Here is a 26,397-nt window from a genome sequence, read left to right as displayed (position 1 = left end):
AAGAGAAATGAGGTTGATATTACACATATTTAATCTGTAGGTCCCAGAGTACAACCAAGTAGAGATATCCAGTATGCAGGTGGAAATCCGAAACTAGAAGAGAGGTCAGGGCTGTAGATATAAATGTGTAAATTACAATCAAAGGTTGAAGCCATACAAATTAAAAGAATACTCATTTGACATGTTCCATAATATTTATTAATTGAATTTATTTTTTAAAAAAAAACAGACAATAGAGATGAAAAACAAGTTGTTTTAATGTTTTGAGGGATCTCAATATCAACGGCCCTGATATAGTTATGAGGTCATTGTGAAGTTCAAATGAGTTAATACACACAAAGCACATACAACAGTATGTGACATATAATAAATGCTCAATAAATTTTGGTTATTATTATCATTAGTTCCAGACAGAAGTAGTGTTTATTATATGGAAAAGAGAGGCAGAAAAAAAATCCACTGAGATATGGAACTACATATTCTTTTTCTTTCATTTTTCTATCCTTTCTACATTTATATACTCCTTGGATGCACTTTAAGTATTGCAGTGAAAGTATTATTTTAAAACTATTAGTAATATGTACCTTTTATCCTTAATTATACCATAAAATATTTGAGGAAAAAATCAGTTTATCTAAATATTCCCTATATGGCAGCGTACAGTAATGTACAGTGAGTACACAACAAATATTAATGTCACAAATCCTTATAAGGAAACAGAATAATAGAAATAATGATGCAATAAATGAAAGTGGAATGACATTAAAAGAGATCTCAAAGTCAACATCAATATAAAACAATTCAAAGACATATAGTAGAGTGAAAAAGTGAGGTGAAGTGCTTTGTTGTTTACCACAAAGAATAGACCACACTCACTTTGCTCTCCCCTGGGTACAACAATTAGGAGAACTATTAAAAACTGGATTATGTCTAAAAGAAAGCAACTGAGAAACAAAGAACTGAGGATGCTCAGTCCTCCTCCCCTCCCCCCTCTTCAACAATGAGAAAAAGCTGTCCTATGCAAAATGATTTAAGATTTCTCTGTTGTTCAGAGGCAACTTTCAAAAGATGGCAGCTACAGAGATCTAGACTTCTCTCAACTCAAAAACTTAAAACAACAGATCTCTTCTAAGACAAAGATGTTACCAGAGATGTCATGAAGGTATTCAAGCAAAGGCTGGAAAACAGTTTGCCAAGGATGTTGTGGAAAATATCCAAGCAGGGGAAATTGGTTAGAACTCTAAGTTTCCTTGCAACCCTGTAACCATATCAATGAATATTACTGAAGATCAGTGTCCTTCAGAAAGGACACTGTCTTAGACCTATAATACATACAAAAAAAAAAAAAAAAAAAGAGAGAGAGAGACAGACACACACAAAGATCTCTGCTGTCAAGAAATCCATAATGAATAATAATAAAATACAGTCTGAGACCATAATAGATGTCACAAAGCACTATTTATTAATTGCCAAATGAATTCTATTCATATATAAAAGTCTTCTAAGAAGGAGAAATCCTTAAGGTTAAACGGTCAGAAAAGGCTTTTTAGAATAAATGAGATATGAGGTACTGAGGGAAAGATGTGTATGAATGTTCTGAATCAGTGGGCAGAAGTAGGAAAGAAGAGGCAGCACAAACAGAAGTGAAAAGCAAGTTAGAGAAAAACCTGTTTGGCTGCATTAAAAACTTGTTTTGAGGAAGAAGAGATAAGCTGAAAGGGCAGACTGTGGCCAGAATCAAAGTGTAGTAGGCATTGAACACCAAGCTAAATAGTTTCAAATTTATCCTGCATACAGCATCTGTATCAACTACTCAATTCTGCTACAGCCATAGATAATAGTAAATAAATGGGCATCAATGTGTTCCAATAAAACTTTATTTATGAATACTGAAATCTAAATTTCATATCCTTCCATGTGTCACAGATTATTTTTATTATTTTGATTTTTTTCAACAATTTGAAAATGTAAAAATCATTCTTAACTCATGGGCCAAACAAAACAGGCTGTGGGCTGAATTTGGCCCAGGGACTATTTGGCCAAGCCCTGCATGACACTAAGCTACCTTCTTCAGCAGTCCTCTAAGGTACATTTGTCCTTGAGCTTCAGGGACCAGAATAACATATTATTCGTTCAACAACTGCACACACATGGATGCACACATTTAACCAATATCTAAATCTAGTAAGTGTCAGAGGTTCTCTAAAAAAGAAAAGCCCGTCAAATTGTTGGTAATAAGCCAGTAGAACAGAAGTAAGACATTTTAAAATTCTGTAATTTATTTTCACATAGTAAATGGACTTAGAGAGTTACAAACTACTTTTACGGAGCCTCTAGGTTCCATGAAGGGATGTGTAAAACAGAGTATAATCAAAGAGATGTGAGTTCTAGTCCTAGCTCTGTCATTTATTTCCTCATTATGTGACCCTGAACAAGTCACTTTCAATCTTCTGGCCCTCATTTCCTCATCTATAGAAGTGAAGGGGTATAAGTTACTAAATGATCACTATGTGTTCTCTCAGCTTTAGCGCTACATAATTCTACTCCTACTTAAAAAGACCAGACAGGTGATGACGAAGATGAGACGAAAGTGATAATTAAGGACACAGAAAAAAAGAGAAAGACATTGACTAAATGAGTGGTCAGATAGGACAAACAGGCAGGGGGAAAAGGCCCCAAAGTACAGTATTACTAAACTCAAGGAATTTTTTTAAAGTATCAAATGCAAAAGAAAATTCAAGGAAGAGAAGCAGGCAAGAAGAATTCAAGAAGAGAAGTATGGCCATCAAAAAAGAATGTATTACTTAGCTAGCTAAAAAAAGTGACAGACTTTTGAGATTTGAGAGTACTGTGCATGTTTCCAGGAATCAAAAAAGGAGTCAGGGAAAAAGAAAAGACTGAAGATGAGTCTAGGGAACAGAAAGTAACGGCATGTGGTCCAGAAAGAGTAAGGGGAAAAAAAAAAAAATGTTGGAAGTCAGGATGAGTTTGAAGCCTCAGGTAAGGGAGTTAGTCTTAAAGGAGAGGCGTTTAATCTTTAAAATCCAAAAGGTAAAAGCAGCATTGCAGGTATGTTCCTGTGAAAGTGTTTATTTATACCATGTTTTCTATAAATCAAATTATTAGGGAAATAAACCTAATATTGGGCTTTCTTAAAGCAAAGTTCCACCTATATTATATTTTCTAATGGTCAAAAAATTAAGAAAGGGGACTTCCCTAGTGGCGCAGTGGTTAAGAATCCGCCTGCCAATGCAGGGGACATGGGTTTGAGCCCTGGTCCTGGAAGATCCCACATGCCACAGAGCAACTAAGCCCGTGCGCCACAACTACTGAGCCTGCGCTCTAGAGCCCGCGAGCCACAACTACTGAGCCCGCGCGCCTAGGCAACAAGAGAAGCCACCACAATGAGAAGCTCGCGCATCACAAGGAAGAGTAGCCCCCGCTCACCACAACTAGAGAAAGCCTGACCCAATGCAGCCATAAATTAATTAATTAATTAATTAAAATAAAATAAAATTAAGAAAGAACTTTGCTTTTCATAGGAATGAAAACCAGCACTATGTAGCTCTAAAAGAAAATTGACTTTTATATCTCTCATCGCACCTATCACTTCCATCCCTGCATGAGAGTTACCTTTGTAGAAAAGTACCTAGTCCTTACTTGGAGTTCAATGAATACTAGTGTTACCTTCCTTAGTAGCCTTAAAAGCTCCCACGGCAAGAATTCTGATTAATTCCTCTGTTTATCTGCTTTGCAGAGTTGGTGGTGCTTGATGAATAAATACTGACACATGATAACTTAGTTTAAAAAAAAACTGTCCTTGCAAAACAATCATCTGATAATGTTGGGAAAATATTCATATCATACATACACAACTCCAATAACACTTTTCCAGTGTCGGAGCTTGGTCAAGTAGCAACAAATTGCTACAAAGCAACCAAAAAAGGCAAAAAAAAAAAAAAAAAAGAATTAAGAATTTTTAAGAACATCACTCAAAAACATCAAGATCCAACACAGCTAATTTCAACGGACACTTGCCTCTATTTAAGGTATATGAGAACTAAAAATCCAAAGCATTCGCCTGATGATCAACCAGTTAAAAATACACGTTTGGATACCCTGTAGATATTTATAAAGCCAACAGAGATACTATTAATATGTTGAAATTCCCTGGCCAGTGCTGGATTCTACCATTAATCCTCTCCTACTATTCAAGAGAAGCCAAGAAGTGAAGCCTTCTCATATCACTTGCTTTTAAGAATTTAAGAAGTCACCCAAACTGGCGTACACAGCCCAACTACAAAAAGTAATTCAGCTCTCCATATGGTAATGCTTCGCTCTCTCTTACCTTTGCGTGGAAGTCACATTTACTACTTTTCATCGATCATTGGGAGGCCCCATTTAGGCAGACCCATAGTACTACCAAGTAAGAAACAGTTGTTCAAAAAAGTCGTAGCAGTTAACTGCCCTCCCACAACGCTCAAGTTGGGTGTAGATTTCACAAGCCCTGAAAGCTATACACTGCCACTGTCAAAACCAGAAGCAGCACCGTCACCCTGTCGTGCCCGTCAGCCAGTGTTGCAGAATGTTTTCTTTGAAATCACCTCTCTACCTTGGCTCAACGCGTTAAATAACTACTTGAGAAGCCACCTTCTCCCCCAAAGCAGGACCCGATTCCTTCCAGTCAGCTCCTTTATTTGTCCAGCCCCACAAACCCAAGGGGAGAGGTCTCCGCTCCCCGGCCCCCTAGACCCAGTCGGGTCTCCCAATTGCTCGCCGCACCCACCATGCACCCCCAACACCTCCTTCCCCCACAGGCGGGCCGGCCCACGAGCTGGGCCCGCAGCCGGCCCCTCGCCCCGGCCTGCGCTGCCTAGAGCGGCCGCAGGCCTCGGGCCTAGCCTCCTCCGCTGGCCCCTCACCTCCTTCGGGACCAGTTGGTTCTCCTCGCCGGGCACCATCGCTCAGACTCCGGCCGCTCCTCTCCGCCCTGCCGGGGGAGGGGGAGGGTAGCGGCGGCTCTAGCTCAGGAGAAAACGGCAGCGGCCGTCATCCTCTCCACCGCTTGCGCTCGGGCTACCGAAGAGGCCTCAGCCTGGGCCTTAGACACCAGCGCGCAGACACCGACCCAAGGCTCCGCCGTCGTCGCCGCCGCAGCCGCCTTCGTCGTCGGCCCCTCCCCCAGCCCGCCGCAATCAATGGAAAAATGGCGGCTGCCGTTCTCGCGAGAATTCGGGCCGTCGGGCTCCAAGCCAGGTGCCTGGCGCCCAAGGTGCCGAGACAGCTGTCGCTCGCGTCTAATTACCTCAGCTCTTAGCCTTGGGATGTATAAAATTAGTTGAGCGGCCAAGAAAATGCTTTTCGGAGGGGGTTTCTGGACTGTCCATCTCGGGATTCCCTCTGCCGTCAGGGAAAGGACCAGGCCTTAGGGTCCAACATGCCTTCCTGGGCTCTTCGGACTCCCTGCCCACCAGGAAGAGACTCGAGCCTAAAGCCGCTCCTCTGGCCCTACTACCAACACTGCTCTCCCTCCCCGTTAGAAAAGCACCTGAACTCATCCCCTCTTCACAGACCACCCCCCCACCCCACCCCCACCCCCGGCCTCTGCACTCAGACATGGTCCCAGCCAGAAAAGGCTGCATTTTCTTTTCCCTTCTCCCCACCCGCCCGAGGGCAAGGCACAAGGGACCTCACGGCTGGCCTCCTGCTAGTGGAGGGGACAGCCCATGGCTCGGAAAAGTGGTATCACTCTCCCTCCAGTCTCCCTCCTTCAGAGCGGCACTCTCCTGGGCCATTTCGGGGAACTTCCTTCTCCGACAGGTTCAAGTATGGGGCTGAGATAACTTCAGAGAGCAGGGCTGCAGTTTGGACCTAGGATCTCCTTTTAAAAGTGTTTTTAGAGTACTTTAATCTCCTCTGGCAGTAAGCACTGTGCTCTGTTTTATAGGCAACAAATTTTGCAATAGTTATTTTTCCAAATCCTGCTCATTCCGCAAACCTCCGTTTATGAAAACCTGGGGCGGTGTCCTTCACGAAGACTTCCGTGGTACAGCGATTCTACAGCACACTGAGATAATATAATCCTGCCACTTTCCTAACACCCACGGCATTAACTACCTGTACCTGTGCTCTCCAAACTTTTTTTGATTGCACTTCCCTATTACAAAAACAAGTCTGTATACTGATGTAAGTTATGTACACGTCCTGTTGTGTTCCTGTTGTGTATGACATAAAGCATTTTTAAAGCATAAAAAGGATGAAGATGAAATAAACATTTAAAGTAACTGTAAGAGTTATTTTCTATATTAATTGTCTTTTTAAAAATCCTCGTTATTCTTGCTAAAAATATTTAGTGAAAGCAATATGATTGACTAGGTTTCCGTGGCTATAAAAATCTGTAATACTTTATGAAACGGTTATTAAAATGTGTGATTCAACATTCAGGTTATTTCTGTACTTTGTTTTAACGGCTGTCATAAGCTGAAAAAGATAACTTACAAAGATATTTAGATCCTAATGGAAGAAGTACATCTTTGGCTGCTCTTCTAATGCAAGTATCCATTTTTATCACCTCCATCCACCAACCATTGTTGAAAACAAAACCATTGTTCAACGTTGTTGAAACTCAGCTAGTAACTTTCTATCTTCCCTGATGTCAGCCAGAAGAAGTTGCATTGTTATATATTTTCAAAACTCTTTGGAATGCATTGCCTGGAAGATTTCTTTTAACAAGCTGCAAAATTCTGTCTTCAAGATTTAGTGTACATGTATAAGGTTTTTTTTAGAGTACTGATCTTGTCTTTATTTAAAATTTTGATATTTTGTTTATCATAGGTTTTTGCATTAATTTTGACTTTTTAAAATATTGCATTTAGATATTTATCTTGATTGCTGACTTTGGGGAATCCCCTTAAATTTCGTGTGCGAGGTGAATGCCTCACTTGCCTCACTGTAGTCCCAGCCTTGGTTAGCACACATACATCATTTTGCATCAAAATCACATAATGGAAATATTTCCAAATCTCTGATTTCAAAATGTCATGCCCACTAGTTAATAAGATGGCTTCTGTACAGCTCATGCTAGCAGCAGATGTGTCACCTCTATCGTCATCTTTTTGATTAGGCCTGCTTTATTATCTCCAACTCATGTTTTCTTTCCAGAAATCTTTTTTAGCTACTTCCATTTTCATGGGGGTTAATTTAATGAAATAATAATGTAATTGGTGGGCTTCCCTGGTGGCGCAGTGGTTGAGAGTCCGCCTGCTGATTCAGGGGACACGGGTTCGTGCCCCGCTCCGGGAAGATCCCACATGCCGCGGAGCGGCTGGGCCCGTGAGCCGTGGCCGCTGAGCCTGCGCGTCCGGAGCTTGTGCCCCACAGCGGGAGAGGCCACAGCAGTGAGAGGCCCGCGTACAGCAAATAATAATAATAATAATAATAATAATAATAATAATAATGTAATTGGTAAATCTACTTAACCCAGCACACATAAATTGGAAGAAATCACAATATATTAAAACAAAGAAAATGAAGAAATCTCCAAATTATTCTCCACGATGCCTAACTCACACTTTTCACTCATTAGTAGTGAGATGGCAGTGTTGATCTATATATTAAATATTTGAAAGACTTTTTTCTGTTTTTAGATAAAAATCAATATTTTTAAAAGTTTTAGTATTTTCTTCCCATGACCCACCTTCTCTGGCTGCACACTCTTCTCTTTAGATGCCGTTGGCATGACTGTACTAGAGCCTGATATGTTGGTAGGTATACAATAAACATTTGTGGAATAAGTATATGAATGCATGAATTGATTAATAAATGAACAAACAGGGATGTATGGCTACTCTTCCTAGTAAATAAAGTTACTGATATTACATATTTATGTGTTTATTTTTTATTTTATTTTATTTTATTTTTGCGGTACTTGGGCCTCTCACTGTTGTGGCCTCTCCCGCTGCGGAGCACAGGCTCCGGACGCGCAGGCTCAGCGGCCATGGCCCACGGGCCCAGCCGCTCCGCGGCATGTGGGATCCTCCCGGACCGGGGCACGAATCCGTGTTCCCTGCATTGGCAGGCGGACTCTCAACCACTGCACCACCAGGGAAGCCCTGTTTGTTGATTTTATATATAGATTTTATGTCTCCAGCCCTGACTTCTCCCATGGGCTCCAAACTCATATATCCATCTACTTTTTCGATAACTCAAAATATCTCAGATTTAACTTGACCTAAATAAAACATTTGATTTCCAAGTCTCCCCCACCTATACCTCCTGCAACATTTGCTCTGTCAGTTCTCCCCACCTCAACAGATTACACCATCCTCAGTCTATCAAGCCAAAAACTGGAGAATCTTGATCTTACATTCAATTCATTACTATGTGCTGTTGCTTCCTCCTCTGAAATATATCCCAATCCAACCACTTCTCTTTATATCTACTGCTGCCCATCTTATTCCAATCACCATCTTTTCTTGCCTGGACTACTGCATTTGTCTCCTAACTCCTGGCTCCTGATTTCTACTTTATCCCCCAACAATTTCTACTCCACACAGCATCCAGAATGATCTTTTAAAAATATATCAGATTATGTCTTTCTCTTAGTTGAAACTTTCAAAGAATTCCCATCTCACTCAGCATAAAATCCATATTCCTTGCCATGGCCTATAAAACCAATGTAATCCAGCCCTGTCTGCCTTGTTCATCTCATCTATCCTCTTTGTCTTACACCAGTGACTCAGCCACTCTGCTTTTATTGAAGCTTTTACTATACATCAAGTTTACCTCTGCTACAGAGACTTTGGCTTGTTATTCCCTTTCCCTAAAATGTTCTTCCCCCAAATCTTTGCCCTTATCTAGTTCCATCTTGTTATTTGGGCCTCTCAAATGTCAGTTTCTCAAAGAGGCCTTTCATGACCATTCACTCTATACTAGTTTCCTTAATGTATCTTCTGTGCCTAGAACAGTGCCTGGCACATAGTTGGTGCTTAATAGATTCTTATTGAATTAATGACATTTTTTACATGAGATTCATGTAAAAAAAGTGCTAGGACTGTTTTCTTTATAACTTTTTTTGGACTATTTTTCTTTTTCCTTTCACTTTAAAATATTCATAATATTACCCCAGTCAAAACATGACAAAAACATCAGAAAAACCCAGATTGGAGAAAACTCTACAGGATATCTGGCTAGTATTTCTCAAGACAGTTAAGCTCAAGAAAAACAATGAAAGACTGAGAAACTGTCACAGACAAGAGGAGACTGGGGAGACATCACAACTAAATACAATGTGGTACCCTCTATGGGATCCTGAAACAGAAAGAGAACATTAATGGAAAACCTGGTGAAATCCAAATATAGTCTCTAGTTTGATTACTAATGTTCCAATGTCAGTTTCTTAGTTTTGACAAATGTACAATGGTAATGTAAGATGTTAATCATGGGGGAAGCTGGAAGGGGTATATGTGTACTCTCTGTTCTGTGTTAGCAACTTTTCTGCAAATCTAAAATTATTCCAAGATAAAAAGTGTATTTTAAAATGTTCATGGTAACACTTAAAGTATTTCTTCCTCTTTTACATTTTAAGACCCTTTGTGAAACATTTCTATGTTTTAGTGACTTTTAAAAAGCCCTATAGTCAACTGAGAGAGTAGCCTTGACATATATACACTACCATGTGTAAAATAGATAGCTAGTGGGAAGCTGCTGTATAGCACAGGGAGCTCAGCTCGGTGCTCCGTGGTGACCTAGAGGGGTGGGATGGGGGGGTGGGATGGAGGATCAAGAGGGAGGGGATATGGGGATACATGTTTACATATAGCTGATTCACTTTGTTCTGCAGCAGAAACTAACACAACAATGTAAAGCAATTATACTCCAAATAAATAAATAAATAAATAAAGCCCTATAGTCAAAGTCATATGATACAATTTAAGAGCTAGTGATGATGTTCACCCCTATAATTGGAACTGTTAGTAATAATGTTAAAAGTATTTTGTAAATGTGAATGGAGGTTTTCACCATGACTGTGTTTTAATGGAGTTAAAAAGAAGATCTTTAGTTACTGTGATGTGACTTTGGAGCCAGACTGACATGTTTTGAGATCCAAGTTCTGTCGCTTTCTCCATGTAAGACCTCTCTGAACCTCTTTGCTCTCAACTAGAAACTGAGAGTAATAAGGTAGACTCTTGGCATTTACCAACTTAATATTTGCAGTTTTGACCAGAACAGCTCATGGTATGTAGCACTCCATGTATAATTTTGATATATATTGCCACATTGCCTTCAAAGAAGTTTACATTAATTCATATTCTACAAAATTTAAATGAGTTCTTATTTCCCTATAAGTCTTGCTAATCTGAGAGTAAAGATGGCAGTTTTTTACATTTGCAGTTCTTTAGTGATGGGTAAAGTAGAACATCTTTTCGGACGTTTACTGGCAATTTGTAATTCACTTTTTATGAAGTGCCAATCTTTAAACATTCTTCTGTTGGATTGTTCATTTTTTACTTATTGATTTATAAGAGCTCTTTTATATTTGTCATATTTGTTGCAAATATTCTTCCAGCTGATATTTTGTCTTTTAACTTTATTTATATTATATTTTGCTATGCACAAGTTAAAATTTTTTAATGACTATCTTTTCCTTTGCATCTCTGAGTTTTGTTGTTGTTTCATGACAATACTATTATAAAATATTCACATTTGGGGCTTCCTGGTGGTCCAGTGGTTAAGAATCCACCTTCTAGGGCAGGGAATGTGGGTTCGATCCCAGGTCAGGGAACTAAGATCCCACATGCTGTGGGGCAACTAAGCCCGCACGCCACAACTAGAGAGGCCATGTGCCGCAACTACTGAGCCCACACACCACACCTACAGAGCCCGTGTTCTCTGGATCCCGTGCCACAGTTAGAGAGAAACCCGCAGCCACAGCGAGAGAGAAGCCCACATGCAGCAGCGAAAGATCCCTCATGCTACAACTAAGATGTGACACAGCCAAAAATAAATAAATAAATAAATATTTTAAAAAATAAAATAAAATCCACCTTTGTATACATTATTCCTAATCCTTGTAATTCTATAAAGTAATTACTACAACAAGCCCCTGAGATTCTCAAGGGATACTGAGATCTATCCAACCACCGAATTTATAAATACTACTCTATTGCAAAGATCTTATGGAATCATTTCAAAAGATTAATGCCATGGCTCCAGTTTTATTTTATTAGATTCCTCCTTATCTTTGACCTTGAAATTTGAGCATTTGCAAAATCCTAGAGAAAGCTTGGATGTATCATGGTCAATTTGTCTTTGGTTGTTGTAAGCTCTAATATTTATGTCTCCACCATTGATATGTTTGCCAAGGTGTTTTCTGTTGATGTGGGCATGAAGTCTCTAGTGGCATATGATAGTACCCCACCAAAAAGAAAATTTATACTGGTTATCTCTGAGTTCCCGGAATAGAGGTTGTCAGTGGCAATGTCAAGGTTAGCTGGGATCTTTTCTTTTTCACTTTCACATTAAATCACACTGTGTTCCTATAATTATTTTACTGGGGGACATGTTTGTCTTATATAATTTTAAAACAACGAATTTAAAAATAAGGTATGGAAATTGACTAACATGGTGACTGAAACATTGTAGATGCTCAATACTTGAAAATTTTCATGGTCTTTTATTGTCTGCTTTGGTTCATAAGTCCTTTATTATACCTCTAACAACAATCACAAATTGTTATTGAGTGTTTACCATGGTCCAGGGCTTGTATTAAATACTTTCACATAGTGTCTCATTACTCCCCACAACAACCTGCTGAGTTGGGTACAATTATCATCCCCATTATACAGACAAGGAAACAAGAATCGAGAAATGAAGTAATTTGCCAAGGTCACAAGACTAATAAATGGTGGAGCTAGGATTCCAATCCAAGAAGTTTGACTCCAAAGACTTTTATCATAGGTAAGGCCTTGTTTGCTTCTATAGACATTATAGAATAGATTTTAACACATAGAAATATTTCAATAGAATGTATTTTCTTTGTTGATGGTTAAGTATAATTTATCTTCAGCGGAACACAGCAATGAATCACCAACTTATAATTTTTTTTAATATAGATCCACATAGTTGCAGTTTAATGCATTCCTCATTCAATTGAGTATATACAAATTTCTATTTGGTATTATTTTTCATTTTCTTTTTTAATTGATTTTTATTGGAGTATAGTTGCTTTACAATGTTGTGTTAATTTCTGCTGTGCAGCAAAGTGAATCATCTATACGTATACATATATCCCCTCTTTTTTAGATTTCCTTCCCATTTAGGTCCCCAGAGAGCATTGAGTAGAGTTCCCTGTGCTATGCAGTATGTTCTCATTAGTTATCTATTTTATACATACTAGTGTTTATATGTCAATCCCAATCTCCCAATTCATCCCACCCCCTCAACTTTTAATTTTTAACTAAGCTGGTGATTCAAAGTCTCTGGGCCTTTCTTTTAAATTTTCAGCAAATGATCTTTGTTGCTTGATCTTTCACATTTTAAATGTTGAAACTGGTCTTTCAATTATTTGATGATTTTCACTAGACTAACTGATTTCACTTTCTAATCATTTTTAAAGATTTAGTTATTTAATCCTTATAGTTGCTCTTTTCTGGAAGATTATCAGTCTCTTTTTACAAGCCCTAAAAGTGAACCTTTTCTTTAAAAAGATAAATAGCAGGGAATTCCCTAGCTGTCCAGTGGTTAGGACTCGTGCTTCCACCAAAAAAAAAAAAAAAAAAAAAAGATAAATAGTAGTTGTTATTCCTTTCCTACTTTTCCTCTTCTTTCTTTTTATAAAGCAGGCAGTTTTTCATCAAAACTTGTCTATTCTGACCTTTCACAGACCAGTACAAGTGAGTAAAGGAATATTTCCTCATTGGCTTACATGAGTCCCTTAGTAGGAAAAATTGTAATTGACACTTGGATGTTAGTTGTTCATAGAATTTTTTACATGCACGGATTAGGTCACCTTTTCAACTTAAAAAAAATTCAGAAACTTCAACTATTATCTCATTTACTTATTTGCAGGCAGAGTGTAAATTTTTAACTTCAATAATCATCACAATTTTTGTCAACAATCAACATTTATTGCGTTCATGCAGTGTATATGGCACTGCTGTTTATGAGCAACCAAAAATTCTTAACCAGACTCAATGTCTCATTTGATTTAACTACAAAAACTTCAAAATTTATCATGTGTGTGAGCACTACAGTCATACAAGGCTCTTTGGAAGATAAAATATAATAAATAATACTTAGAAAATAGATCATAAAATAGATAAAAAACATAATGAAAAGAACAGAAAATGAGCAAGGGTCATTTATCATAATAAATTAATCCCCACTAAATATCCCTAAGGTGTCTGATATTATGATAGATGCTTAAGAGAGCATACAGTCCATGTGGTGACTGATTTCCTGCATAACTGAATAAAGAAGATTAAAAATGATGGGGCATGTAAGGGTTTTATGTCTGAAAATGTACTCTGAAATTCAATTCAACAGACATTTATTGAGAGTCTTCTGACAAGACATGTTGCCAGGAGCTGTGCCAGAGTGATGAGCAAGAATGTTCTCTGCTCTTGGGGAGCTTTCTCTGGGACTCACTGCTTGGTGAGCAGTGCTTGGGCCAGGCTTCAGCCTCCATTCACCCTTAGTTGGGCATCTGTGTGCAGTGCACAACTTGCACAATTGCATGTGGCAGCCCTGTTCATAATTAAAACAGATATGTTAAAAAGATATAATAGATTTTGTGTAAAGTCCTGAGTGTGTAAGGAAATAGATTCTGTCAGGTCATGGCATTGGAGCCTCAGATGACTGGTAGGATGAGTCACAGTGAGAAAAAGGAACCCCTTTATCTATGGTTGGCCCAGACTGAGTCACATGCCTAATGCAATGGCCAAAGCAGGAACCGAGTGCTGAGAGCCCAGTAGAGGCCCCAGGGAGAAGAAATTCCTGGAAGGCAAAACCAACAGAGGGCAGTTTGAGTTGGAGAAGAGGGTCACAAACGTCATGGAAGATCTGAAGTGTCACACTAAGAAGCTAGGCACTTTGGGATTATTGGTAGAGACATATAAATAAATTCTGTTCTTTAACTTTCTTTATAAAATGTTTGATGGTAGTTTGGGAAATTCCAACATTATTAAGTCTAGAGGTAATAAGCAGAAATTTTATCTTAAAACTATTTTGTGTATACAATCTCATTTCTTAGAAAGTAACCACAATAAACGATTTGGGGTGTAAGCTTCTGGACCTTCACAGAAAGTTGTTTAGCTATTTGTTAGTCTCTAGGGCAGTGGTCTCCAAAATTTTTTTGACCAGGTGCTTATTTAATAAAGCACTAATATGTGTAGATATTTATTTATTTATCTATCTATCTATTTATATACTTACATTCCTACTATTATTGGCTAACATCCTCAGACATAATAAACAACTTAAGGCAAAGTTGATCACTAACGATAGTGAATGCAAATCTGTATTTCAAATACCTTTGACAGTCACACTGGTCAGACTTTTAGCTTCCTAAGATGTCTGAGGTATTGTACCAAGAAGAGGGGTGCTTCAAGGAGCATCACATTAAAACGTGGACTAGAGACAGATTGCCTGGGGTGACTTGAGGCTCTGCCATTGACTAGCAACTTATTTAAACTCTCTATGACCCAGTATTTTATTTTTTCAAATTTAAAATGGGAATAAAAACTGTCCCTTCCTCCCAGGATTTTTGTGAGGGTTAAATGAATTAATAAAGCACTTAGGGCAGTGCCTGGTGTGTAGTAAATGCCACGTAATATGCAATATCTTTGGCATTATATTCCAATGGTTGTTTTTTTGTAGGAATCTTTTGAAGACACTTTTCTATTTTGTGAGGGCAGGTGAGTTAAAGCCACATAACGTAATGTATAAATCCACCTCACTGAACCCTCAGTGACCCCCCCTTTGCTGTGGAAGGTCCCCTTCCACCTCTTCCAAGTGACACGGGGACCTCCATGTATGTGCGGAGAGGCCATCAGACGCGCATGCCAAGTGGAAGGGCGGATGTCACTCACATATAACATGTCAGTAAATCTTAATTTTTCTTATTTTTTGGATAAAAAGTAAATAGGTAGGTGTGTGTGTGTGTGTGTTCTAATACTTTCTTCTCACATCTCAGGGCATTTTCTAGGGTATTCCCTGGAATGTATCCACCCACCTTGGTGGTCCCGGTGCTGGGAGCTGCGCGGCCAGGAATAGATGCACTACCTGCTGTGGAAGCAGGACCCGAGCAAGGCTGAGCCTTGGGATGGTGGGAAAGGTCAGGCAGAGCGAGGAAACCTGGCAACAGCCTAGGAGTCAGATTTGAGCTGGAGGCATAATCCTGCTCTGAAGACTCTTGCTGAGCAAGTCAGTGAGGCCGCCGAGTTTCAGCCCCCATGTGTTTCCGCAGCTCAGAGCCAATGGTGCACACCGAGCACCTCCAGGGGCCCAGCACTGTGCTGAGAGCCTGAAGGTAAGTGGTCACTTCTGCAAGGGGTTTAGAGTCTGATTGAGATGACCAACACCAATGTAGAATTTCAATAGGAATGACTTATGTCTATAAATACTTGAATACACGTACAAGTTATGTATATATTGCACAGCACAAAATGCTATGACTTCAGAAGAAGAAACTACTCAGCCCCACTTGAGTCTTCAGAGGAAAGGCTTCCTGGAGGAAGGAGGTGGAGTCTGAGATAAGTATTGAAAGAACAAACTTTCCTTCATTAATGTTAAAAAAACAAAAACAAACAAACAAGAAACTTCTTTGACCTGTTTATTAAAGATGCTATTGCTGATGACCCATGTATGTATAAAAGCCACTACAGACCCTAGAATCTAAATTCCATGAGGATGTTTGTTCCCTGAGGATGTTTGTTTTTGTTCCCTGATGCTTGCAATAATATTGGCACATAGTGGGTTCTCATTTGTCAAATGAATTAAGGAATGATTAGAGAAACCTTGTCTGTGAAATGTTATGTAGGTGCCTTCATGTTCTCTCTTCGAATCATAGAATGAGTACTATGGGGACCCCAGACATAAACTAGGCCAAATCTTGCAGCTGAGAAACCAAGGCCCAGAGAGGCCAAGTAATTTACTCAAGGCACTCCAGGACCAGGACTAGAACTGGAATTACAACTCTTATTTCCTAACTCCTAGCCCAGAGCTTTCTTCACGATCCGATGGCACTTTTTCCGAAGTACCAGATGGCTACAACTCCTCTTTCACTATTCATGCCTTCTCAAGAGTCAGGAAAGATTCGTATTCCAGAAGGCTGAAGGAAATGAAGACAGCTAGAGATTTTTCTCTCCAGCTGCTGTGTCTGTGCCCAGCTTCCCAGGAAACCGGCGGTTTCAATGGTTGTAAGTCCTTCTTCTTTCAGGAATGAAGAAGAAGGAGAGTAGCATTAAGTCTGTAGGTACAATTTAAATTATGTAATATAAACACATTCTGTAACTTCATCCATTATTTCTCAAGCAAATCAACTGGGCTGAGTAATCTGTTCCATGTAGCCCAGTGTTCTACAGGATTATGACCTGAACATCTCAGAATTCCTCATTGTTCTTAAGGGCACATTTGAGTAGACATATTCTCACAGATGTAATATGAATATATATTCATATCTATATGAAGATATAGGAAATGAATATGTAATTTACAAACAATTACATTTTATATAAAATAAAATTTATATATATAAAATCTGACCTTACCACTGTACCCTTCAGTCTCTGCATAAATGTTACTGTCTTGAAGTAATCCATGCCACCCTTTCTAAATAAGGACTTCCCTGAAACTTAAGTTTTTTCCCTTTTTAAACTTTACACTTAAATTTAAACTTCAGTATCTACTGCTTTGAATTTTCAGGCCTTAGTTGTTTGTCCGTTCTACCTCCTAAATATATCTCAAAACTGCCCAGTTTTCTCCATCTCCACTGCCACAAGCTAACATCCCTGTGAGGACTAGTGAAATAGCTTCTTAATTCTACTCCCTCCCTGCAATACCTTTCCTACCCAGTTGTTAGAATAATCTTTTTAAAAAAGAATCATGTCACTTTTTGCTTATAATCTTTTAATACTTCCCACAGCCCATAAGGTAAAGACCAGAGTCCTTAGTGTGGCCAACAAGCCCCTCATGATCTGGTCCCTGCCAGCTCACCAGCTTCCTCTTGGGCACTGTTTGCATTTCAGCCACATTCTTTCAGTTTCTGAGAGGAGTTATCTTTTCCCTTCCCCAGGGCCTTTGCACATGCTGTTTCAACTTTCTGGGATGCTCTCTGCTACTGCACTTTCCCCCACCCCACACACTTCTTTTGCCCAGTTATTTTCTGCTTACCCCTCAGAGTTCAGCTCAATCAGCACACCCTCAGGAAGACTTTCTCCCTCTTTGAATGAAGTTAGGTGCTGTGTCATATTCTCTCTTAGCAATTCATTTTCTTCCTTTTTTTATATTTAACATAACTATAATTAAATAATTATGTTATTAGTTGTTTAATATTTATCAATCCCAATAGAATATAAGTTCTGTAAGAGATATTTTACCCATCACTGTCACCATATTGGCAGGAATAAATATCTGTTGAGTGGATAAATAAGAATAATTTTAAAAATCAAAGGTGTGTGTTACAAAAGGGAAAATTCAATCATGAAAATGAGTTTACATTTTTTTTTTTTTTTTTTTTTTTTGCCGTACGCAGGCCTCTCACTGTTGTGGCCTCTCCCGTTGCGGAGCACAGGCTCCAGACGCGCAGGCTCAGCGGCCATGGCTGACAGGCCTAGCCACTCCATGGCATGTGGGATCTTCCTGGACCGGGGCACGAACCCATGTCCCCTGCATCAGCAGGCGGACTCTTAAGCACTGTGCCACCAGGGAAGCCCGAGTTCACATTTTTTAAGTGAACATATATAAATAGAGACTGAGAAAAAGAACTAGACACTGCCCTAAATTAAAACACATGCACACAGACATGTACACTTGCACACATGTTCTGTATTTCTCACAGAAAAAGGATGAAGGGAAAACATTTGCAGGTCCAAAGAGAATCTTTCTAGGAAGGAAGCAGAAAATATCTTAGATCAGATGACTGAGTAGCTGAGGGCCTGGTCACCAACCAACTGAGAGAGACAACAGCCTCATCCTACCCAGGTACACTGGGGCTCCCCTCCTCTGGGGGCGCTCCATTACGCTTCTCAGGGACAAGAGGGGAGGGACTGTGAACTTGACTGACACTGAAGAGGCAGAGAGGCAGAAAAGCCATACTGGGACATACCAGGTTTCTGGGACCAGAGGAGCCTGAGGTTCTCTCCAGATTAAACACATAGGTGGGGAAGCTGAGACTCAACCAAAGGCCTAGGATTCTGTCCAAGAGCAGCACTGTGCTGTGGAGGAGGCGGCCAAGGGCATCAGGCAAAAGCAACATGCGGGGGCTTTGGTGGCTATCAGTGCCCAGGGGTAGTGTAAAGGGAGAGTATGAACACCCCTCTCTCAGCCATCACTATATATAAGCTATCACTAGGTATTTATTGACTGTCTATAGGATATTAGGGATTATACATTAGAAAAGTATATAGATTATTTTTTTAAATAAATTTATTTTATTTATTTATTTTTGGCTGCGTTGGGTCTTCGTTGCTGTGCACGGGCTTTCTCTAGTTGTGGCGAGCGGGGGCTACTCTTCAGTGTGGGTGCGGGCTTCTCATTGTGGTGGCGCCTAGAGCACGGTCTCTAGGCACGCGGGCTTCAGTAGTTGTGGCGCATGGGCTCAGTAGTTGTGGTGCGTGGGCTCTAGAGCACAGGCTCAGTAGTTGTGGTGCACGGGCTTAGTTGCTCTGCGGCATGTGGGATCTTCCCAGACCAGGGCTCGAATCCGTGTCCCCTGCATTGGCAGGTGGATTCTTAACCACTGTGCCACCAGGGAAGCCCTTAGATAATTATTTATTAGGAATTCACATTTAAGGAAAATACCAACTGTCTATATTTTTATGGTGCTTGAAGCTATTTCTTGAAACCTGTGATAGAAGTGGGGTCATCTGGATGGGCAGATTTGTAACTTAACTTTTGGTTAACAGTGAATGCTCATCCTGATTGTGCTAAAAGCTGAATGACTATGCAGAAGAAAAGATTGTTTATAGTGAAGATTCTTGACCAGAGATAGGTGTTCATAGTAATATGGTGTAGGGCTTGAGAACTTATTGTTTGCAAGTTAATAATTAAAGGATGTACACAACCACTGATTTACAGCAGAGCATCCCATGTTCCTCTCTATGGACCATCTTATGCATTTCTGCCAGTGGGCCATGGAGCTGGTGAGAGCTGGAGAGCCCTCTCTAGTGGCTCAATGCAGGAAGATGAAGGAGAGGAAGGAAAGAGGACTAGTTTTTGGGGAAACCACAAGATGCCCTGTGGGGATATTGCAAAACAATTGGGAAGAATCTGGGTGCGGTTGGACTTTGGAGAGAATAGGTACAGGAAAATGGGGAGGGTTAGATCAAGAAATATATTGCTCTGGGGCTTCCCTGATGGCGCAGTGGTTGAGAGTCCGCCTGCCAATGCAGGGCTCACGGGTTCGTGCCCTGGTCCGGGAAGATCCCACATGCCATGGAGCAGCTGGGCCCGTGAGCCATGGCCGCTGAGCCTGCGCGTCCGGAGCCTGTGCTCTGCAACGGGAGAGGCCACAACAGTGAGAGGCCCGCGTACCAAAAAAAAAAAAAAAAAAAAAAAAAAAAGAAATATATTGCTCTGGATCATGTAGAGTTTTGTTTTATTTTTATTTTCAATTTTTTGCTTTAAACAGATGTGGCCTGAAAAAGACAAGCTAGCTAAATTAATTTCCCCCAGTGAGTCTGGATAGGCACGTAGGCGCTCTATGCACTTTTATTGACTTGAAATTAATAGAATGGTGGAAACAGTTTCTGTCTAGAATGTTGAAGAATATATTCTAGATCGTAGTCCCTGTTAATCGAACTACATATTACCCATTATGCTACCTGCTTCACATTTAATCCTGTAACTAACCACAGGTGAATGTTTTTGAGTTCACTGTTTTACAGGAAGGATACTGAGGTCAAGTCACTTGTCTAAGTCACATCCAGTAAGTGGCCAAGCCAAGAGTCAAACCAAGAAAAACCTGATTCCACAGCCTACGTTCCACTTTCCCATGCTGCTCTGCCTTTCTGCATTCCTGAGTAATCAGAACCAAGATAATTTTCCCGAGTTATATTAATCAGATTTCCTGTGGAATTATTACTTATATGTCTCTGCTAATGTGTGAACTCCCAGGGTGGAGAGAGCTGTCTAATCATCTTTTTGTCCCTATTGCTTAGCACAATGACTAGTACATAATAATAATAGCATTCATGGAATATTAGGTGTTAAATGTGCTTTATGTATATTATCTTAATCCTCACAACTTTATAAGCAAGACACTGTTATTATCTCCATTTTATAGAGGAAGAAATGGAGCCACAAAGTGATGAAGTAGTTTGCCCAAGATGTCAAGAGTCTTTCAGTGCTCACTTTCCCTGGTCTCATCTCTCTAGGCATGTGGGAGAATCATTTTCTTACCCTCCTGCAGTTAGATGGCCTTGTGACTAAGAAGGGTCAATAAGCTAAGAAGAGAATTGATATGCATCACTTCTGTGCTATGGGTCACTTCCCTGCTAAAGCATTTAATTGCTGGTATGAGACCCTCCAGTGCTCAAAAACCTGAAGTGTGTACACAGCTGCAAGACACTATAGTTCCCATCACTCTGGATCTCTGAGTGATTATGTGAGTACAGCCCCCTCTCCCTAACAGTGAAAATGTAGTATGAGTGAGAAATAAACCCTGATGATTTAAGTCACTGAGATTTTGGTTTCGATCTGTTACCATTTGCTATAGACTGATATTAGTAGCCCCTCACCTCCCCAATTCATATATTGAAACTTAATCCCCAATGTGATGGTATTTGAAGGTAGGGCCTTTAGGAGGTGATTAGGTCATGAGGGGAAAACCCTCATGAATAGCATTAGTGCCCTTACAAAAGAGACCCCAGTGAGCTCTCTCACCCTTTCTGCCATGTGAGGATGCTTCAAGAAGATAGCTGTCTATGAACTAGGAGGCAGGCTCTCACCTGACACTGAATCTGCCAGTGCCTTGATCTTGGACTTCCCAGCCTCCAGAGCTGTGAGAGATAGTTTTTGTTTATAAACCACCCAGTCTATGGTACTTTTGTTATAGCAGCCCAAACAGACTCAAACATCATAACAAACCTAACTTATCTTGACTAATACACAGGATTAGAACTCTAGAAGGTGATGGAGTGGAGATTTAAACCAGAAGTCCCCAACCTTTTGGGCACCAGGGACTAGTTTCATGGAAGACAATTTTTCCACGGCTGGGGCTTGGGGTCTGGTTCAGGCGGTAATGCGAGCGATGGGGAGCGGCAGATGAATCTTCACTTGTTCGTTGCTCACCTCCTGCTGTGCGGCCCGGTTCCTAACAGGCCGTGGACCGGTACTGGTCCTCAGCCCGGGGGTTGGGGACCCCTGAGTTAAACCCAGGCAGTCTGGCTCTGAAGCCCATGCCTTAAATCACTACCCTATAAGTGATTAGTAAATGTTCATTGACTAAATGAATGAATAAATCATAAGAGGACTTTGCTATTTACTCATGCTTACTGAACAGGATCCAGCTTCTGTGGGGATTGATTGCTTTCCTATTTCTAAGAATACCATCTCAGTTTCATCTTGAAACACTGGACAGTCTTGATATTTATAGTGAGATGAATATATCTAATCACCACAACATTCATCTTGACCTTGTCTTTTGAAAGTATTTAGCTAAATTAGAGCTTTCGGAGCTCATTAAAACCAAAACATTTGGTTGTTTCTATTTAGTCGTTCTGACTGTGTATTTAAAATAACAGTACTCCTATCAATCAAGTGAAACTTTAATCACAATTGGAATCTTCAATAACTAACAAAAGTCACAGTCAATTTGGTAATAAAAGACAGTTCTCCACAGAAGATACCCATAGGTGCTTTCAAATTATTTTTTAAATTGTAAGCGATAAAAAAAGAATGTCTAGCAACATTTCAGAAAAAAAAATTAGTAAGGCAAAAGTGACTCATATTTCAGTTACCTATTACTATTCTCATTTTTACATTACCTTTATAGTTTTTAAAATGTCATTGTAATCAGAGTATGTCTTATTTAAATTTTTTACTTAATATTACATCATAAATATTTTTCAAAATTTTCTAAAACAAGAGTTCATAGTTATGTAGTCAAAGCACCATAATTTAATTCAACAGTCTCCTATTTTTGAACATCTATGTAGATTCCCTGCTTTTTTTTTAACTTGTTAAAAATAGACTGACACGAATAGACTTACCATATAGTTTGTTAAAGAAAACCTATAACTTTACTTCATGACATTGAGGAAGAGTCTAATTTATTTATCAATTATTATTACTTTGCAGTTTAAAGGACAGACAAAAATACCTAATTCGATCTTGCTGTCTTCTACATTGACAAGTCATGGAAGGAGGTACAGAGCCAGGATCAGACCCAGTTTTCCAGACACCTGATTGCATGCTGTGTTCTCATGTCTTAAGGGTGATAGTATGGGTTATGCCAAAGTGTGTATTAGTTAGCTTGGGCTGCCATAACAAAAATACCATAGACTGGGTGGCTCAAATTACAGAAATGTATTTTTTTCATAGTTCTGGAGGCTGGAAGTATGAGATCAGGGTGCCAGCATAGTCAGGTTCTGGTGAGAACACTCTTCCTGGCATGCAGACAGCTGCCTTCTTGCTGTGTCCTACATGGTGGAGAGAGAGAGGGGGGAAGTCTCTCTCTTTTTTTTCTTATAAGGCCATAGTCCTTTGGGTTTAAACTCCACCCTTATTACATCATTTAACCTTAACTACCTTTTCCAGACTCCACCCAGATAGAGTCACATTGGAGGTTAGGGCTTCAGAATATTAATTTGCAGGGGAGTACACAATTCAGTTCATAGCAAAGTGTCACTAAGGCTGTACAGTTTAATGGTCAAAGAGAATGGGACATGATTCACATTTCACAGGTTTCTAAAATTTAATTTTCTCCTTTCTGATGACAGTTCCTCAGGTTATCTAGTTTCCCTCTGGACCTGAGTACCAGAGAGTCTCGATCCCTGGCTCCTTCTCAAGAGCTGAAGTGGCCCCTGTTACTGGAATAGTTGCAGTCTGCCCTTTTTTTTTTCCTTGATCGTTCTCCTCACTACTCTATTTGTTTCTTTTTGTTAGCCAGTTCATACTTCTTTTCCGGGAAGATATAAAGTATAAATTAAAGAAATAGCCAATGATTTCCGTCAGTAGCTTTTGGCTTCCTTTTTTACCTACCATCAGTTTATAGTGGTACTATTTGTATTTTTTCACTGGAACATATTATACTTAATAACAAGGAAACAGTGACTGAACAATGTTTCCTTCCTACAGGAGCTTAATATTTTTCTCATATAATATGTATTACTCTGTGTCTGAGGATTTTATCTTTTCTGTCATTTAAGTAACCTTAAGAACTGACAGTTTTATCAAAGTTAAGACATTATATCCTTTGAGTAAGAAACCAACATGAAAGTAATCAATTTGCCAAAAGAGAGTGTTGAACTAAGTTAAGTTGTAAAGTCCTGAAAATACCAGATTATAATGAAAATATCTCCTTAACCATGACTGCAGTGGTTAAAATTTAATGCAACATTAACGGTGAAGTATGGCTCTTCTAATGGTGGCTGCTCCCGCTTTGTGAAAGCTAAGGTTGGATTTATGCTACCAACAGCAATCTATATGCATGGAAATATGCAGCTTAGGTTTTAAATATCCCCAGCACATAAAAAGGCCATTTGCTCTGTTTCATGTTTTCATGTATTTATTAGTTTGTAATAATAACCATGACCTCCAGAGACTGGTCATTTTCTGGGAGCTAATGATCTGTCAGGGTTAGAGGCTCACAGCTTCATGCTGAGACCATTAATCAGCCTACCAAGCCCTTAACTTTCGGGCAACACCCTCTTCCATCAGTCATTGTGACTCAGGTCCTGCAAGCCAGAGCACGGGGTTTGGAAAGCCTACCCTGTGGGCTGGCTTTGCTGAATACCACGGCCCACTGCTCTCCTACCAATGTAAATCAGTGTCAGGAACTTCATACCTCAGAGGCCATATAGTCTATGATTGTCACTCTTCAAAGGCCTTGAGCCTGTATCACAACAGATCAGAATGTGGGACCCATCATCATTAACTCCCTCTTCAAGCCATTGATCAAGCAGTATTAAAAACATTTCAAACTGTTTCATATAATTGAACCCTATTTTTTTTTTTTTTTTGCAGTATGCGGGCTTCTCACTCTTGTGGCCTCTCCCGTTGCGGAGCACGGGCTCTGGACGCGCAGGCTCAGAGGCCATGGCTCACGGGCCCAGCTGCTCTGCGGCATGTGGGATCTTCCCAGACCGGGGCACGAACCCGTGTCCCCTGCATCGGCAGGCGGACTTTCAACCACTGCACCACCAGGGAAGCCCTATAATTGAACCCTATTAAATAAATGTTTTAAATAATTTAAAAAACATGATGGATTTTGTAAACAGGAATATCACAAATGAGCCAAATATTCCATTGTTTTTCTTACAACTCTATTATGATAAGCTGAACTCTAGGGCGGGTTATCTGTTGATAGCACACCAAGTTCCTACATCTCTCTTTCTGGAAGGTCTCAGAACACTAAAGCTGAGAAAACCAGGGAACTTTTCCTCTTGAGGCTGCTCCCCCTAATTCCAGCTCAACCCTCACGAGCCTCTTCAGAGAGTTCATCTTTCATGACCTCTCTGTGGCCTGTTGACCACATCTTCCCTCTGGACACTGCTGTTCTTTCATTCAACAAGAATTCTTTGGGCACCTACAAGACACCAGTCACTAGTCTTTTCATTTGGCCTCTGGGCCATCTTTCACCTTTTTGACGACTCCTCTTTTCCTTCCCTGTTTGCTCTCTGTCTTTTCATCCTTGGTGTTGTCGAGGGCTCTTGTTTGTCCTTCTTCTTCCCTCTTGATTTTTCTCTTTTCTTTTTTGGCAGTGTTTTGAGGTACACTTAACATACCACAAAAATCAACCATTTTAAGTGTACAGTTTGATGAGGTTGGGTAAATGTATGCAGTTGTGCAACCGCCATCACCATAAAGTTTTGGAACAGTTCCATCACTCCACAAAGTTCCTTGCTGCCCTATCTCTAGTTCCAAAACCACTCATCTGCTTCTTGTTGCTATTGTTTTGCCTTTTCTAGAATTTCATTAAAAATGGAATTATTGAATATGTTCTCTTTTGGGTCTGGTTTCTTTCACTTAGCATGATGTTTTAGAGATTCATCCACATTACTGAGTGTATCAGTAGTTTATTCCTTTTTATTGCTCAGTAGTATTCCACTGTATGGATTTACCACTTTCTGTTTTATCCATAGGTCTTTTTTTTTTAATTGGGGTATAGTTGTTTTACAATGTTGTGTTAGTTTCTACTGTACAGTGGAGTGGAGTTCCCTGTGCTATACAGCATGTTCTCATTAGTTATCTATTTCATACGTATTAGTGTATATATGTTAATCCCAATCTCCCAATTCATCCTACCCCTCCTTGGCGTCCATACATTTGTTCTCTACGTCTGTATCTCTGTTTCTGCCTTTCAAACCGGTTCATCTGTACCATTTTTTCTAGATTCCACGTATTTGTGTTAATATACAATATTTGTTTTTCTCTTTCTGACTTCACTCTGTATGACAGTCTCTAGGTCCATACACATCTCTACAAATGACCCAATTTCATTCCTTTTTATGCCTGAGTAATATTCCATTGTGTATATGTACAACATCTTTATCCATTCATCTGTCAATGGGCATTTAGGTTGCTTCCATGACGTGGCTATTGTAAATAGTGCTGCAATGAGCATTGGGGTGCATGTGTCTTTTTGAATTATGGTTTTCTTTGGGTATATACCCAGTGGTGAGATTGCTGCGTCATATGGTAATTCTATTTTTAGTTTTTTAAGGAACCTCCATACTGTTCTCCATAGTGGCTGTATCAATTTGCATTCCCACCAACAGTGCAAGAGGGTTCCCTTTTCTCCACACCCTCTCCAGCATTTGTTGCTTGTAGATTTTTTGATGATGCCCATTCTAACTGGTGTGAGGTGATACCTCATTGTAGTTTTGATTTGCATTTCTCTAATAATTAGTGATGTTGAGCACCTTTTCATGTGCTTCTTGGCCATCTGTATATCCATAGGTCTTAAACTTTTAACCCATGCTGTTCCTCAGTCTCCCAATTTGTAAAGTGGGTACA

At 39.8% G+C, this 26,397-nt stretch overlaps 1 protein-coding gene across 2 annotated transcripts in view; it reads right to left on the bottom strand.

Annotated features, from left to right (window-relative positions):
- The window catches only part of USP47 (ubiquitin specific peptidase 47), a 123,082-nt gene extending 117,900 nt beyond the window's left edge, over positions 1-5,182 (bottom strand). For both annotated transcript variants that reach the window (XM_082627903.1, XM_082627904.1), the window contains exon 1: positions 4,923-5,182. In XM_082627903.1, the coding sequence (XP_082484029.1) occupies positions 4,923-4,961 (39 nt within the window). In that variant the 5' untranslated portion in view covers positions 4,962-5,182. The remainder of the gene's footprint in view (positions 1-4,922) is intronic.
- Positions 5,183-26,397: the final 21,215 nt, after the last annotated feature.

Source organism: Mesoplodon mirus (assembly GCF_964341445.2).
Source record: "Mesoplodon mirus genome assembly, chromosome: 7".
In the NCBI taxonomy this organism is placed as follows: domain Eukaryota; kingdom Metazoa; phylum Chordata; class Mammalia; order Artiodactyla; family Ziphiidae; genus Mesoplodon; species Mesoplodon mirus.
This window is presented reverse-complemented; position numbering and strand designations above follow the sequence as displayed.